The 18838-nt window shown below is 36.6% G+C and overlaps 1 protein-coding gene across 1 annotated transcript; it reads right to left on the reverse strand.

The window, feature by feature from the left end:
- Positions 1-659: 659 nt before the first annotated feature.
- On the reverse strand, positions 660-14538 carry LOC145982960 (uncharacterized). The gene is made up of 2 exons (XM_083116243.1): positions 14410-14538; positions 660-2682 (listed from the first exon to the last, which is right to left on the reverse strand). The coding sequence occupies exon 2, from the start codon at positions 2678-2680 to the stop codon at positions 1007-1009; it is 1674 nt and encodes a 557-aa protein (XP_082972369.1). The 5' UTR covers positions 2681-2682; positions 14410-14538; the 3' UTR covers positions 660-1006.
- Positions 14539-18838: the final 4300 nt, after the last annotated feature.

The raw sequence follows: 18838 nt of genomic DNA on the forward strand, positions 1-18838 counted from the left end.
GTCTCACTTTAGTACATTTCAGCTTAATGCAAGTAATTAGAATGTGTAGATGGAACATTAATAGAATACTTGTTGACCATCATTGCTACATCACTGGCAACACTACACAGAGGGAGAAAGGTGGGAAAAGAGCAGACCTGGACATAACAGAAATCAGTCCATGATTCAAACTACAACCTGATACAAAGGTTGGCTATCATGTGAAATTCTTACTCCCTCTCCTCCTCATGGGGAAGTATGTTATCTAAATTATATCAGGAGGATATTTTGCTTCCCTGAAGGTACTATACATCATACCATATATCTCACATATCCTGTTCAACGGCTTGGGAACTGATTTGTTGAAGTCATTTCAAATTTTCATAATCGAATTTATCCATCCATTGGCATAAACAGCTTTATTTTACCTTATATGTTGCCTTTTTCTTATTTCACTTCCCTTTTCTGTGATGTTTGGTTAATTGCGATGATGGGGATCAGTGGCGATTAGATGAAATAGATGATGCACACACAAGAACATCCATTCCCAGGTTAGGACTTGAACAAAGCAAATTCAGCAGCAAGCACCACCCGGCCAGGAACTTTTATTTATCACGCATAATTTTCACACTATTAAACATATAGGTTTTGGATAAAAAACATATTTAAAAGATGAAGTTTGTTATCTTTAATTTACAGTAGCATTTTTATTATTTACAGATAAAATTCAGTTGTTGGTTGTCTTACCACCAAACAAGTAAAAAAAGCATCAAAATGGAAAGGAAAGTATAAAAACCAACATAATTTGAAACTGATCGAACACACTGCCATGGAAAAATATATGTCGTATTGTACAAGGAGTAAATAAGAATTACAAATGTATTGAATTTTTTGGTACATACATACATATATATAGCTGTATGCATAAAGAATTCCTCTTCGCTATTGCTGTATCAATACATCAAAAGGTTTTCTAAAAACGGTGCAAATACAAGTAAGGCAGAATTGCCCTTCAGTGATGTATTCATCACTGCTGTTCAGAGTCCTCTTCATCCGTATCATTGAGAAAATTCAGTTCGCCTACCACATTAATGGAAGGAAAATGGGAAAGTAAATAAGAAAGTTCCTGTTCCGTGTCCAATAACCCCGAAAGATCAGTCAATGACTTCAACTTTGGTAACTTGACTTCTTTGCAGAATCTGGGCAGAAAATCTTCAGGTTTTTGCAAAATTTCATCAACTTGCAGTTTCTCTGCATTTGGCGTGCACTGCAAAATACTGAGTAAAGATTCAAAGGAAACATTTCCATAAAGTGTAATCGACTTAAGGTTTTTATGTTTCATGTCAGGTGATTCCAGTTCTTTTCGCCAGGTGAAAGTTTCAAGTAATAGGTAAAGAGTGTGCAGTGACTGAAATTCTGACATTAGGCGTTGGAGATCAAAGGGTATTTTCCAGTCATGATCAATAACTTCTAAATATTCTATGTTTGCCTTCAGCTCTGGTGACAGATCATAAATATTGCAAGCATTCTGCTGATACCAACAACTAACAGTCAAGGAACGAAGGTGAGTGATGCTGTTGAGAGAAGCTATAGGTATCAGCGATTCGGTATTATGGAAGAAAGAGCGACCTATATCCAAGGATCGGAGCTGAGGACACATCCAATTGATCAAGGCAAGTGTTTCTTTTGAAGCAGTAGATACAAGAATTGAAGTGAGATTCAACCGTGGGAGTTCTTCTACTTGTCCACCAAACCGAACCAAATCAGAATGAATCCTCTCAAAGAATTCCTGCATTTCCAAGGCTCCGAATGACTCCAAGCCAGGAATCAACTCTAGTATCATCATGATACATTCTACATCAGATTCAACTGGAATCTCTCCCTCTGTGTCTACCACCAATGTCTTCAAAGTATCACAGAGAGGACTCCTCTTTCTCTGGTAATCCTCTGGGGTATGTCCTTTGGGCACAAGGTCTTCCAATGGCAAGAAAATGTCCCAGTACTTCCACATACTACTCTTACAAATGGCCTCGGTTTTTGATCCTAGTTCAACTCTTAAGATATTCTGTGTGAGGAAATTATACCCTTTCTCTGTCATATCATAAAAAGGAGACAGGAACCGAAGTCTGGTACACTCGAGTCCAATGATCTTTAGTACAGTATCATCACATACATTCTCTAGGGTCAATGCAGCTAAGTTCTCTGCTATTAACAATACTTTTGTTAACTGGTGATAGTTCATCAGTGAAAATCTACAGTTACGAAATCGAAATGAATCACACAGAGAAAGATTCACTAGTGAATTACCTTCATTTGACAAAAGTTCCAGAAGACTATCAAAATGCTTCTGCCAGAATGTTTTCCCAAATGAAATGCCAACCTTCGCCACCCCTTTAGAAAACAGGAGTTGCAACGAAAAAAAACACATTAGATAATCCTCTGTGTACAGGCCATATCTCGCCATGCGGAACTCCTCAAGAAGAGAGGTACGTATAATTGCTGGCAGCTGCAAGAAGTAGACCCTCAGTTTGGAAACCTCTGCATCTAAGTTGTCCGCTTCCTTGCTGATCTTCTCATGAGCCGATTCCACCATAGCCTTGACTCTGTTGCAAGATATTTTCTCCAGGGAAGTCAACCTCGGCAGTATGGAAGGAGGTTCTAGTAAGGAAGATGGTATCCTGATGTCATAGTTCTTCGCCATTGCTGGAAAATAAAATGTATCCATTAAAATTTGATCTTTGCATTAACTGCTTTCACAACCAAAATATTCTTCGTTGATATATTGTTCAGTAATATATTAATTTTTTGGAAATTATCTGAACATGTTTAGGACACACAAAAACGTAAGTAATATAATGTTAACCTGTAGGTGGTTCATTCCTGCTTGACACATGAATATATGGTGTAAATGTCTGAGAAAATGTAAATTTTGAACACACATTCAAGCAATTTTTTAAAAAAAATATAGATCGTAATTTATAACCAGAATATAACTCTTGGAAAATTGTTTTGTAAATTACAAGAAACTTGCATTAATTTATCGATTACAAGCTAGCTGAAATTTCACTTCAAAAGGTACACTGCAATCAAATGAAGCACCTATTAAAGGTAAATGTAGAAATAATTCTTAAATCCAAAAGAGCATTTAACACAAATAAATGCATAGAATTGTGAACCTTGCACCCATTTCAGCAGTTAATTTTCTCAGCTCTCCACCAATAGTTACTAAACTTGTTAGGAAATTCTAAAAGTTTTTCAATATTCTAATATAGAGCTCTTTACCTTCCTTCAATTATAATGAAAAATTATTAAGAAATATATATATACACATTGATCCAATTTGTCCTTAGCATGAATGCCTGCCCCCGCCCTTTTTATTTATGAAGCAAAAATACTTTTGTACAAAATAAGTATGATTATTCATAATACAATGAAGAGAAAAAGCAACCATCAATACAATAGAATGGGGATGCTAATAAACATTGTCCCCTAGATCCTATGTCATCAGCATGCCTAAATTTTAATTTGAGCTTTGGAAGTTACACATATCATTTTTCGGTGGCTCAGTCGGTAATGCGTCTGACTACCACGCTAAAGGTCCCAAGTTCGATTCCCGGCAGGTTCAAATCCGGGAACTTTTCTAATGTTGGAAGCGGCCCCGGTGCCCACCCAGCCCAGTATTTGAAAAAAGAAAAGAAATCTCCTGAGAAAAAGGGGCTAGCGCCTGAATTATCTTTAGTTCCATTCAACACTATTTGAAGCTATAGTGAGACCACATGCTTTGGAAGAATCTTGTTTCACTGATGGGATTACATATACTCTCTTTCTGAAATCAAGATTGGTGTATTAATTTGTTATGCACTATGTATAATGTTTCAGCAGACTAACAATTATGTTTTTTTAAAAAAATGTAATTAATTTGCTGAATGGCTTGAAATCACAAGACCAAAATTTTTTGTAATTTAACTCAACATCCTCAAGAAAATAATCAAAGATGCCTGGATTATGAATGGCATGGACACCCACCACTCAACTCAAGTCATTAGCATGGCAGAAGGAATTTTCAATATTTCAATGAAATGTTATCAGTGAAAATTCAGTTGTGCTGCTTATACAGCATCAAAATATTACACATCCAGTATCAAGAACAAAATTCATACAGTCCCTACCAAAAGTTTAAGACCACCAACTTTTTTCATATAAATGAATCCTGACCTAAAGTTTTTGGTACAAATGTGGAGTGAAATTGTATGGAAGTATCATAGTGTGTGAGGCATATATTGCCGAAAAAATATTGGTATGTGTCTTGTAATTCTTGGGATACGTAAGTGGAAAATCAAATTTCTTAACAGAAAAATCCAGCGTACAGATGAATCTGTATACACGTAACCGACGTCGTTATGACAGTACTGAATTTTTTTCCAGTATTGTGGAACATGAACAAAGGTGTGGGCACAAAAAAAAAAAAAAAATGTCCAACATTTCTCCTGTTCTATATTTTTTCTAAAATTCGCAAAATAAAAAAAAATACAGCAAAAACTGAGAGGTCTTCAGATAACAATATCTTCCTCAGCGACTGCGCTGGAGTGAACAAATTTTATCAGTCATTAGTTGAAATGTGTGTCAATAGATGGTGCAGAAAGACATATCTCGAGTAGCATCATTGTGCAAGTTCAAACCTGTTTTCGTTACGTTTGATAATAAACAGGCTGTTTGAATCGCAAGCTACGTGATAATAGGGAAAAAATCTGTGGCCGTGAAATGGCTAATAATTGGTATGTACAAATGCAATAGGTCTCAGAGAAATTGCAGTCACATTGAATGTGAGTAAAACCTGCGTGGCAAACACAATAAACAAATTCAAGCAGCAAGGTACAGCGGTTGATAAACCACGCTGAGAGCCGCCCCAGGGTAACGTCTGTACGTGAGGACCGGATTATTGCAAGTCTTGCCACACATCAGCAGCAACAACGGCTTGAATTCAAACAAGGGAAATCCCATTGTTGCCTTGACCAGCATGAAGTCTGGATTTGAATCCTATAGAAAACCTATGGAATACCATTGGTCTTCGTTTAGCCAGACGCCAGCCAATGAATGTGAACAGATCTCCGAAGTATGGAATGAGATTACACCCCAAGAATGCCAGAAATTGGTCCGCATCATCAGAAAATGTGTGCAAATGTGCTTGAAACTTAAAGGTGGACCTATTGACTATTAAAATTTCACACTTCATTCATCTAATTTCAGGAGAAATGTTTGTTTCCAAGTATATTTTCAAAGAGTCAGATTTAATGATTTTACAAATTGTACCATTAGTTGCATCTATTAGTTGATGTACCTTTCAATAACATTACATAATAATTCCAATTTTGCATTCAAGTGTTTATTTCATGAAAAGCACTCGCATATGTACTTTTTTTGCTTGTCTGAAAATCACATGACAAGGTGGTCTTAAACTTTTGGTAGGGACTGTATTTTCATATGATCTTCCTCTCTCCCCAAAAACTATTTTCTAAGTCAAAAGTATCTCCTAATTGTAGAACAACCCACATCTTTGTTACATGAATTACTCACTCTATTGACGTATCATCCTTCCCATTAAGATATTGTTTCAACCATTAGTTGCATCTATTAGTTGATGTACCTTTCAATAACATTACATAATAATTCCACTTTTGCATTCAAGTGTTTATTTCATGAAAAGCACTCGCATATGTACTTTTTTTTGCTTGTCTGAAAATCACATGACAAGGTGGTCTTAAACTTTTGGTAGGGACTGTATTTTCATATGATCTTCCTCTCTCACCAAAAACTATTTTCTAAGTCAAAAGTATCTCCTAATTGTAGAACAACCCACATCTTTGTTACATGAATTATTCACTCTATTGACGTATCATCCTTCCCATTAAGATATTGTTTCTTTGTATATTTTATTTGTAAATTTATTTTGTTTTAATGCCTGATATTATCAATGGCAGTGGCATTGTAGTAAATATTTTTTAAGTTAAAGACAAAAAAATTATTAATGTGTGCTTCAAGACCAATTCAGGCTCAGATAAGACTAATGGGGACTGGATCTACAATGAAAAGTTGGATCCAAACCATGCAGATATAACCTGAGCCACTTAATTGCAAGAAAATAGTATTATCATTACATCATTGAAAAAGTGATAGAACTATAGCAGCCATGTCAATTTGTTATTCTGTTCTTCTGACACTGTTCAAGAAAGTTTTAGCTAATACAAGCAAGTTATGTAAGTCTATATAATACAGTAGAACCCCACTTTTACATTCCCGGTCTTTATCTTTTCTTGCACTTTAAGTTTTTTCAGCTTGGTCCCGTCAAAAATGTAAATTGATGTTCCACTGTAATCTATTTGCAGTGACTCTACAGGTGAAGGAAGTTCTTTTATTTGTAGACAGAGAAATGCAGAACTCCGCTTAGATCCGGATTTTCTAGTTTGAGAAGGCATGTGAAGAAAAGACGAGTTGAATTACACCTGATTTATACTAGCCAAAATGTGGGTTGATTCATGACTAATACAATTGAAAATGTAAACACATACATTCCTGGGGAAGAAGCCAATACAAGTGCAAAATCTGTGTTCACACAGACCCATATATTTATTTAATCATGCTTCATGATATAACAGAATGATTGATGAGGGTTAAGATATGTGATGTATTCCAGGCAGTTTTACGTAAGAACGTAAAAGAAAAAGTACAAGACTCAACAGCAATAGCTAGCTGTACTTCCTGATTGTTTACAGTGACATATTGTGAGCAACTGCTTGTGGGTAATCTTTAATGCATTGTGCATCCCCCGCCCCTGCACACACAAATACAAAGGTTGAAGCTGAGGGGGCAGGGAGGAAGAAATGTGTTTCCCTTTAGGTGGCAGTCTCTACCAGCTCCTTCCAGCCTTCCTACTAATCTTACTGAGGGGTGAGAAGCACACTTTGAGGGTATGAAACAGCTTATTTAACAAATTCATGTAGCCATTGGCATTTAAGGTTCCGTCACCGAAAAATGGACCAACCAATCGTGTTCCACACACAACACCATTAAGTTACCACCAAGCATTCAGCTGGGATCTGTAATATGGTTTACTAGATGACAAGTATAGTGTCATCTAGTTCATGCTTTCCCATGAACATAAACATTAGCCTCGTCACTGTGAAGAACTTTTCATTCCAATGGAAGAATCACATTCTAATTGTTCGAGACATCAATCACTCTCCACTGATGTAGCTGATTAAAAAAATGTGCAATGGCATGTGAACTTCTAACCTTAGATGTCAGTGCCTTACTGGAATATTAGAGGCATTAATGTTGTTTTTTTCTGAAACCTTGAATAGGGGAAAATGGGTACAAGCATTCAATCATAACATCTATAAAATTTATTTAATGTTTCTTTAAAGTCTGTGCTTAAGATTCCCAAAATACAATCAAGAATTTAGAATGCACTTGTAGTAAATTGAACACAATTAATATGACATAGGGAACTATTGATATAATAGCATCTTTATTAGAACTTTTAAGTTTATTTCACTCCAAGAATGCATTCTAGAGAGCTGTAAAGGTAATTGTGGAATCCTGGGAATCTCTGTAGCAAGGCCACACATAATGGTAGAGAACTGGAGAAAGTGAGTAGTGGAGCGAAGCAATGCACGCTAATGCAAACAGCTGGTAGCTACAGTCACTTTTCGCCATCCACCCAATCCCATTCCCTTGCATGTGTCCATTGGTTGAACCCTTTTGAGTAATTACTTGTGCACAGACTTGCTTTTGTTTGTTTGCTTCAGATTTGGTTGGTTGATTTGGTGTTTTAAGTCCACTTTATGCACAATTAGGCTAATCAGGACTGGACCTACAGCTTAAAGTGGGATCTGAACTACTATGTGCCTGCACCAGGTATTGAACCTGGGACCGCTTGATTACAAGGCAATGACAGTTTCACTGCACCATCGGGGAGGCTTGTCTGCTTCAGAGATTCCCAGAACAGAGTATAGTGTGTGTAACAGATACAACAATGTGTCAATCACTTGTGCATTAAGGATGCCCACTAAAATGAACTTAGGCAAATCACTGAAAAAGTTTGTACAAAATGAGCATAGAATGAAAGTGGCTTGGCAAAATGGTGTAAACATTTTTGAAATACAAAGATGAAGTAAATATTCACACCACAATTCTTATTGTTTTGCTTCCTTATAACACTCAATTATTTATTTAATGGCATTATTGTTACATTTCTGTATGTCTATAACAGAAAATACTATTAGTTTTAAGGAGAAGGTCTGTCAGATCCAAATATTTAATGACTTTTCACAGGTTTGATAGGAGTATTAGGAAGTGAGGTAGAATTATAGAAACGATTGTAAGAGTAAGTTCAAAGCTTGGGGAAACTAATTAGCATTGCTAAAAACCTTAACTAAGTATTAAGATTTGAAATGTAGCTTGAGCGAGCAGACCTTTTTCGTTATAGGTCAACTCAAACACATGATTTTCTGGATTTCCATGGAAAGCTCAACGGGATTTTGTGCTAGAGGCCAGATATTGAAAGCATTTAGGGAAGTTATCTTAAAGCTAAGAGCCATAAACCTGACCCACCTAACCTAACAATGAAGGAATTTACTGACGAAATACCGCTTCTCACACCATGCATGTGAAGTAGGAGGGAACAGCAGTCAGTGTCCAAGATGGCACAACAATAGGAATATACAGATGGAAAAAAATATTCTTCAGTGTGCAGTAAGTAATAAATAGGACTTACGTTGATGACCTAAAAAAATTTTAAAAAAAACCTATATGACCTTAAAATGAAAGCTTCATTTTTTCCAAAATTACAAGAGACTAGTTGAATAATTTGATAATATTTGTTTCGTGGTCTAAAAGGGGAAAAAAGCAACTAAGTGCTAATCTAGTTTTCTGTATTTTTACTTCAAGGAATCATAAAATACTCGGCAAGGTTTTTCTGTGAAAGTCATTTGACTCCTTTCAGAGTGGGCCTTGCACAATACAATAGCTGGTCAACATATACAGTTTTGTTTCGTGTGCATCAGATTACTTTTTTATGTTGTGCTTATGACTAATTTCACTTTAAAATCACGAATTAAAGCAATAATATTAGCCTACAATGGAAACTGAAAGTAGGCTTTACCCAAAGTATTTTAAGTTATCTGGAGGTAAATTAAATTCCCCACAATCCATTGCCAAAGATTTCAGTTAGTTTACAATAATATTGTGCTTTTTCGTTGACCATATTTACGATTAATAGCGAGCTTGCCAAAAATACCATGTTAGGGAGTTTAAATATGGAAGACAGCTAGCAAATGCATTTAAAATTCATGGAACAATGGATCAACTGGGAAGGAGAAGAATCGTAAAAAATTATAAAAAATTGCAATAAAGATGGCAAAAAGACACTGAAAAATGATCTAAAAGCCCAAAACGTCCGAAAATGCAATATAAAAACAACGTTTTCTGGTATTAAGTAAAGTGAAATGGACTACTGTAAGCATTGTCTTCAAAGCCCAGAAAAAAAAATGTCAACAAATTCCTAGCCCTAAAATAGGAATTGCAGCTTATGTGATTCAAACAAGTGTTCTCGGGTTACCAGCCATGATAAGTCGATGTTGGCTTCCAAGATTTTGAGTGCATCATCAGGGAATATGATATGATATTGTATCAATATGTATTGCAATGTATGCACTCGAAATGTTGGAAGCCAACATCGACTTAACCTGGCTGGTAACCTGCTTTCCTAGCCCTAGTAATCACTAAAATTCTGAAGTGTGTGTTAAAAGACATAATTAGAAATCGAATCATGTACAAAATGCCTGTGCACCATAATAAATTTGGAATTAAACTATCATAACTTAGGTCAGTTTCCCCACTCTCTATCATTAACTTTCTAAAAAAGAAGAAAGAACGCTTTCCCCTGAAACTTATAACAAAAATTGTGTTTATATGCTTGTAACAGTTACACTATAAGAGAAATAATCATTCTATTGTTGCTTACTGTTACAGTTTCACTACATTAAAACCGTTGCATGAATGTTCTTGTTAATGTTGATTCAAGTTGTGATTAATGAAAGAGAAGTACATCATCATCTTAAAATAACTACATTATAAATAGTATATATTTAGCAATAATTATGCACCAAAAGTTAATATTGGCCACATTGCTAATTGAAAAACATGGCGCTCTTTGCATTACCAACTGTGTATGTTTGTGCCTGTGCACTTAAAAAAATGTAAGATGTCTCTCCATTAAAAGCTTGTTATTTGTTGTTGCTATGGGGGAACTAGAAAAGTGGTTTTGTATTTGGAACTAGAATGCACCCGCCCCTCCTACAAGAATACCTTCTTCCACTGAATAATATAAATAAATGAAGACCACAAGCATGTAAGGCTTGATATGATTATTTTATTCCAATTAATGACCATTAATTGTGCATAATTTGCAACAAAATTTCCAGAAAAAAATAACTCTAACAGTAACTCAAGTACTTCTTGAACCAAATGACTGCACTATGTTAGGGATACATTCCGATTGTATAATTCTGATTTCATCATGGTATACAGGCATTTTTTCATGGTTCGATTAGTATTATGATTGTTAACACATACTTTGAGTTTTTACGATTACTTATTGAATGTTTGTTTGAGAATGGTTTTTCACTTCCGTGCACTCCTGTGTGTTTCCTTTCTTGCAACCAGCCATTCATTTCCTGCTTTCTTCGTTACAGACTGCTGCTGCCAACTAGGTCACAAGTGTGAGTTGCAAAGGGATTCTGTAGTTAAGTTAGGTGACTCACGTTTAGCTCAATATTCAAATAACGTCTCTAAATGCTCTTGCAGTTAGGTTAGGTAAGCCAGGTTTAGGACTCTAAGTGTTGCAGTAATTTCCCTATCAGCTTTCAACATCTCATGTTGGTGCTGGTCTCAAGCAAGATACTTCTTTGAGCCTCTTCTCGGTAGTAGTCTGTTGCCCGTGTAAAGCGGGGATAGTTACATAAGGTACTTTTTACAACTTCTTCTTGCAGATAAATATGTCTTTTTACGACTGGCCTGGACACGGATGTTAGTGAGTGTCCATTCATCAATTTTATCACATCATCCTCAGCCAAAAGTGTCATAAAAAGCAAAGTAAAATAAAACAAAGCAATCAATCAACAAAAGATAATTGTTCCGATTGTCTTATGATTTTTTTCAAATTCTCCTAGCAGAAGGACTAATTATCGTAGAATTTGGCAATCAATGTTACACAAAATTTGAATCTTCCTTAAATAGGATATATATTAAAAATTTCACCTCACAAATAAAATATAAACAACTAAAAATTTATTATTACTACAATTAAGCCAACCAACTATTCATGTGTGCATTTTTTAGTTGCTGATGTGTATCAAGCTTCCGTCAGCATGCATTTATTTTTGTATGGACGACAAGTAATATTTCTGCACACTATGAAGTTAGAAAAATACTGCAAGGTGTTCCAATACGAACTGGTGCTGGTAATATGTCTCATGACGTAAATATGAAAGGGTATTGCATTCCTTAATGTTTTCGATGTTGGGTTAGGCAGGTCAGGTTTAGGGGTGTTAGCATTAAAATTAGTTCTGTAAATACTTTCCAACACCAGATCATGTAATTTCTGGTCTTCAGCGCTATCTGCTTTCCTCACTACCTGGTGACAGTGGTAGTTGCACCAATTTTTAATATAAATGAACTCCTTAGCAGTATAAGTTACTGTATAAGTAATACACCAATGAGATTTTTAAGTCCAGTTTATGCACAGTTAGGCTAATTGGGGCTGGACCTGGTTTGATTTTACTATACCGGACACTTCACCAAAGGAACCAAAGCACAATGTGCCTCCATCGGGCATCAAACATGGGATCCCTTGATTACAAGGTGAAGACGTTACCACTATGCCATAGGAAGGCCTCCAATACTGTCAATGAATGTAATAAAATATGATAAAATACAATGCTAAGGTCAGGTAATTACTTTTGCTGGTGAAAATAGCCCCATAAGCTGTTCTCAGCACCTGGTGAAAATAGCCCTTATGCTATTCTCAGCACCTGGAGAAAATAGCCCTTATGCTCTTCTCCGAACCTGGTGAAAATAGCCCGGTAACAGTTTAGTATATCGGAAACACATTTCTTCATTCTTACAGAAGAAACTACGGTAAAAATTTACTATCCTTCGGACACCTCTAGTTTTTTCGTTTCGTCAATTTTTGACATTCGTACTTACGTATCTGCTTCGCGGAACATTCCTGAAGGTGTATCAACGTTGTTTTGATGAAATTTGAACTATGTTTCCTAACCTAACAGAACTAACCTAACCACGCACCAATGGTTTGTGGGGCTAGCGCCAATGGATCGCAATTATTTCCAATTTCTAGATCCTGATACTAACACGACACCAAATTTTAACTATGTTTCCTAACCTAACAGAACTAACCAACCTATCCACGTGCCAATGGTTCGTGGGGCTAGCTATTCTCCGTCGGAGAATTAATTTTCAACGAACAACATGAATTTCAGTTATGAAACATTCCCACATCACACAAAACACCTTCCCGATGTTCGACAATGCTACAGGAACTTATTACGGTAAGTAGTTCCTTCTGTAAAAATAAATAAATGTGTCTGAAGGATAGTAAACAAGTACCGAAACTACTTACGGAAATGAGTTTGTTTAAGGTTTACAATGTCCGTCGAGGTATTTTATTTCATCGTGGAATATATTTGACTGGGAAATTGTGTATTTTTCAAGAGAAATATCTCACCCGACGCACAATTGCCATTGTTTTCATTTGCCTCCCATACCTAAACAGGATGCAGCGTACGTTTCATGACGTAACCCCCTGTCAGTGTTTCCCAAACTTTTTTCTTCACTGTGCTTGCCTAACCGAACCAAACCTAACCTTATCGGAAATTGTTCGTGGGGCTATCTATCCGTCAGATACCGTGCATAATGGTTCGTGGAGTGGTAACGGTTCCGATTGTTTTATGATTTCTCCTAGCACAAAGACTAATTATCGTAGAATTTTGGAAATCATTGTCACACGAAATTTGAACCTTCCTTAAAGTAATGATCACTGTTTGGACTCCAAAAAAAGTTATTTATGTTGAAAAAAACAACTTCAAAATTATTTTACGCACTTCTCATGGACAAGATATTCTCCGTCGACAAGCGACAGTAAATATCGTAAGCGTGGGAATGAATGTAGAAGTAAATCGGAACCTTAGTAGACTTTATGGTACCGACTTTATTTTAATGCTAAGGGAACCACACCTAACCTGCCTAACCTAACCACGAAAGCATATATTGAACAAAACCTTAAGTAATCGCTAAAACTCCGTAGTATGCGTTAACAGACGTATACCGAAATCCAACCATGTAAAAATTGCATTCGTATCATGATGAAAAAGCAATAAAACAAAAGGAACTTGGGCCAATCTATCTGCTAGGAAAATTAGAAAAAGATGATAAAACAATCAGAACAGTTACCAATCATAAAACAAACAATCTGAACCTTTGCCAACGAAAAGCTGTTGGTAATTACAGAATCACATAGAAGTGCATGAACGTGAAAAAACAGTATCAAGGAAACACGCAGTAAGTAATTGCTTAAAACTCCGCATTAGCTATGTGCTAACAGACGTAAATCGAAATCCCACCAGGGTACTATTATAGTATAAGGGAAACCCCTATAAATCATATATTTCACACGTTTTTACATTGCTAACGTACTATTTTGGAATGTGGAACATTTCCTGAGGTGAAATAATGTATTTCTAAGATAATGTCTATTTCTTACATTTATGAGTACTTACTGTTACTTGTTATTTCGATTCTGTAACAGATTATGGCGTATTAAGGTATTTGAAATTATGCTAATACGTCGCAAACCATTGATGTTAGCCCCACAAACCATTGACGTTAGCCCCAAAAACCATTCACACTAACCCCCCCAAAAAAAATACTCGACACGTCACGTTCTAGTGAAAACACGGCGAGGCAGAAACACTGACTATGGGGTTGCGTCATCTTAACACACGGAACATTGTACTCTCGTGTAGAAAGCAAATGGCGGCAGCAGAAACAGCGTGTCTGACAGATTTTTGCAGAAAACGACACGTTTTCGCATTATAATGGATCAAAACTAGATTCACGAACTTCCACAACGCTACAGAAAATGATTTCCGTAAGTACTTTCTCCTGTAAATTTGAAGAAATCAGTTTCCCTTATACTATAATGTTACCCCATATTTTACTTTATCGAGGGGGACGGCGAGTGAAGGATTCTACAATTACTTTTGTTTTCTCCGGACAAACACACAAATTTGCACGTGCAGTTTAGAATTACACTTGGTTTGAACAGGCCTTACATTATTTGTTAGTATAACTTACATGAAAACTTTTACTTGTTCTCTTCTCTCTTCGAGTGCTGCCGCGCCATTGAGATTGGTGGGGTCTCCCTTATCGCACAACACTTCTGCAACCTTTCGTTGTGACGTCACTAGAAATTGTTTTTTTTTTAGTCTAAATGCCCAAGTTGTTAGGTTAGACTTGCTAGGTTTAGTTCTGTTAGCATAAATATTAAATTTGCCGTGTATTTATGCTAATAGAACCAAACCTAACAGACCTAACCTAACAACGTATGCTTAGGCACTCCTCTTTTGACGTCAGAACACACGGTGGCAGAAGTACTGTGCGACAAGGAAGAACTTCGAGATTGTTCGAGTAGTGTTGCCATCTCAGAGAAGTATATACAATTAGTTCGGCGTTGTCTAGGGGTGTGCGGAACATAAGTTTTTTTGTTTGTGTGGAAAAAATTTTAAATCCCGAAATTCGGGACGGGAAAATTTTGCAACTTCCCGACCAAGTCGGAAAATTTTCGAGACGAGAAATGTTAATGAATTCACGATGTTTTGAAAACCACGAATTCTACATGTCATTTTCCTTAAGTTATTGCCTTCTTTTGCATTTCTGGAATGAAAACTAACAATTTCCGTGAAGTGTCAGATTACAACCAGTACCGGCGCCAGGATTAATCATCTGGGGTGTGTAATAAAATTTAGGGGGTGCGACGTTGAAATGAAGAAAGCATGAAATATGCATGCATGTTTTAGGAGAGGCGTAATCACGAATTTTTGTGGGGGGAGGGGGCAAGTACCAGGATAAACGTGCCAATAATAATAATAATGAATTTATTTATTAAGCGGGCGAGGTTCAGCCTATAGGCTGCTCTGTCACCTAACCCTTGTCAATGTAATGTTACATATACAGTATCGACAGTATGTAACATTGTTATTCGTACACATAGAATTTCCAAGGAAAAAATGTCATATCTACTAGTAAATATAATCATTTTCATATGCACCTGGAAATTAATGTTAATGAAGGTTTCACCAACAAATGTCAATAAAAATGTATGTTCAAAGTGTATAAACAGAGCATATAATTTGTGTGGAAAGAGAAAAACACGCTGTTTCATGCAACATTGTTATTCGTACAGGCAAGAGTTTAAATTACAGTGCCTCGTAGTTTCAATCTTCCTCGCATACAGCGCCACTGCTATTCGGGCGATTTCGTGCAGTTTGCAACTTCGTAACAAGTTTGAACATGCAGGCGTGCTTCCCGTCAAGCGGAATGATGGCGTAGGTATTGTTGTAGGCATATCGTCTATCTATCAGCGTGTTCGAAATGGGCAAGGTGAAGGAACTTAGTGCCGATCTGAAGGATGTTATTATAAATTTGGCCCTTAGAGGTTATTCGTTAAGAAATATTGGACAAACAGTCAATAAATCACACTCCACAGTTCAATACATAGTAAACAAATTTAGAGAGGAAGGTTCAACACAGAATGTACCGAGAAAACCAAAAGAGAGACGGTTGAATAAACGTGATGAACGCTTTATTTTAAAAAGAGTGCGAGAAAACCCCCGACTAAGTGTTCCTCAGTTACATTGATTGATTGTTTGGTGTTTTAAGTCCACCTTATGCACAATAAGGCTAATCGGGACTGGACCTACAATTTAAAGTGGACTATGTGCCTCCACCGGGAATCGAACCCGGGACCCCTTGATTACAAGGCGACGACGCTACCACTGCGCCATCGGGGAGGTCACGTTCCTCAGTTACGACCGTTAGTAGAAAATGTTGCTGGCAAGATGATGTCCGATCAAACTGTACGACGTGCCTTGTGGCAGCATGGATGTCATGGCAGAATACCACGAAAGAGGCCGTATGTAAATAAAGTGAATCGCAGGAATAGATTTTCATTCGCGAAAGAGCACATCCACAAGGACCAGGAATTTTGGGATAGTGGTCAGACGAGTCCAAGATTAATATATACGGGTCAGATGGGATAAGTAGGGTCTGGAGAAAATCGAATAAAGACAATGATCACATTAACACTGTTCCAACAGTTAAACACGGTGGTGGGTCAGTAATGATTTGGGGCTGTATGTCGTCCAAAGGTGTTGGTACCATTCAGTTTATTGATGGTATCATGGATACATATGTCTATTTGGACATATTGAAGAACAATGTAAAGCAGAGTGCCCAAAAAATGGACATGCCGCCTATCTACAGATTCCAACAAGACAATGACAGTAAGCATAAGGCGCGAGTTAACATGAATTGGCTTATATGGAATGTGCCCAAACTACTACAAACACCAGCTCAAAGTCCAGATTTAAATTCCATTGAGCATTTATGGGCAGGCGTCAAGTCCAAACAAGAGTTGAAAACTGTTGTGCAAGCCTAGTGGAACATGTTGGAATCTGGCTAATTCTATGAAGAACAGGTGTCAAGCAGTAATTAAAGCAAAAGGATGCGCATCAAAGTATTAGAACTGTCAGGCAATTTACTCTGAATATACCTTTTTGTTTTATATTATTAAGTGTACGAATAGAAAAGTTGTACAAAAAATGGCACGTTTCTCTTTCAGTTTCATTTAATTTATTATTGTCATTGGTTATACAGAATTCGGGTAAGATTTTATGTTCCTAAAGATATTAGTTATTTAATTGTGAAGAAACAATTTCAAAAGAGTGTATTTCTTTTCAGATATTAAAGCATTTTCTTTGAAAATCCGTGTGTACGAATAAGAATGTTACATACTGTATAATAAACTGCATGTGGAGCAGTGAGTTACAAGTGAAATAATACATACAAGGTACCTTTATAAGGTATGCCATTCCCGAGGTTCCGAGATTTTCTCCCATGATTCTGTGCGCGCTATGACGTCATTAAGAGGACAGAATGGAACTTACTTCGTTATCGTATACGGAAGCTTGAGATAAATGGGTCGATTATTTACTTATACACACTTTTTCTTGAATGCCGGTAGAATGAGAACAAATCAACCTGTTTGTGCTCTTGCCACGTACAATAATAATAGAAGAAAATAGCCTGGAATAAAGCGATCATCGCTTCCCAAGAAGTTGCTGTAGCAAGATTGATTCAATTTGTTCCTCCAAATTTCGGACTTACTCAGTGGTGCAACCACAGGGGAGGGCAGGGGCATTGTCCCCCAACCTTCGACGGAAGTCAATTCTAGGGGGTGGGGGGCAAACATTGATGGCCAGAGGCACCTTCAGGGGGCACAGAGGAGAAATTGCCCCCTTCTATTTCAAATTTTATACAAATAAAAATACATTTCGTAAAATTTTCTTGCTCGCTTTGCTTGCAGTGCCAGCTTTTCTCAGTCCCGTCAAGTTCAGAGACGTAGGTAGCTAGGGGGCGTCGGGAGTCGGCCATGGGTGCCAAATAATCTAATTTTTAAAAAATGTGAAAGAGAGAATGCCTTGGCGCCATGTGATATTATTTGTTCCTTATTAAATCAATATTGTTTTAAATTGCAAAAATTGGATCAAAAAATTTACTTTCTCGCTTCGCTCGCAATATAATTGCTTTTTTTTTTAATGTGATGTATTTAAATAATATGTCTTGTATATGAGTAATGAAAAAACTTTGAATACGTACATAATTTAGTGTTAGCATCTTGCATATGTATTTTCTTATTTTATGTCGCTCCATGTTGCATATGTGTAAAACATATGAAAGTTATACATCTTACACGTACAAAAAAATATCTTCGGCATGCATTTATCATTCATTTTCTGCCATTCAAAAATACAGTTTGTGTACTTGTTTTCAATTATTAGCTAATGTAAAATTTCTGGTGTTGAAAAAATATTTCAAATCGTTTGTTCCAAATAAATGCTTTAGCACAGACATCTACCTACCTTTCGCGTAATTTATGAGGATAATAACGTCTTTGATACTACCACTACTACCACTAGTAATAATAATGCCATTATTAATGTTATTATTATTACTATTATTATTATTATTGGTATGTTTATCCTGGTACTTTCTCCCTCCAGATAAAAATTCGTGGTTGCGCCTCTGGCCTTTTCTTCCACACTTGCCTTCCGTATCATCACGTATGCAACTTTCAAAAACCTTTACACAATCGGAACTCAGTTTCTAAGTATTGCTTCATTGAATATTGAATGCAAGATAAGATTTATTAGCTTTGAAGTTGAAACATCGTCCGCGACAATAATACTTTGAACATCTCGTAGGTAGCGAACACTAATTAACAATTGCACTGTTACTTTACTTTATGTGCGTTTGTTGAGAAATTGTGCTGAAAATATAATGTACGACTTACAGGACAGGCGTTTCTCCCCTGCACATACTTTCAATCTTCTCGTCAATCAATGAGAAGAGCTGTCATGTAAATAATGACCAAAGAAGCTATTCAATCAGGCCCGTAGCCAGGAATTTTTTGTAGGGGGGGGGGCGAAGTCAATCCTAGAGGGGG

The sequence above is a fragment of the Lepisma saccharinum genome, unplaced genomic scaffold (assembly GCF_977018435.1).
Source record: "Lepisma saccharinum unplaced genomic scaffold, izLepSacc3.1 HAP1_SCAFFOLD_493, whole genome shotgun sequence".
NCBI lineage: Eukaryota > Metazoa > Arthropoda > Insecta > Zygentoma > Lepismatidae > Lepisma > Lepisma saccharinum.

What these genes read in the sequence shown, in the direction of transcription:
- LOC145982960 (XM_083116243.1), bottom strand. Translation starts at nt 2,680, where the DNA reads ATGGCGAAGAACTATGACATCAGGATACCATCTTCCTTACTAGAACCT.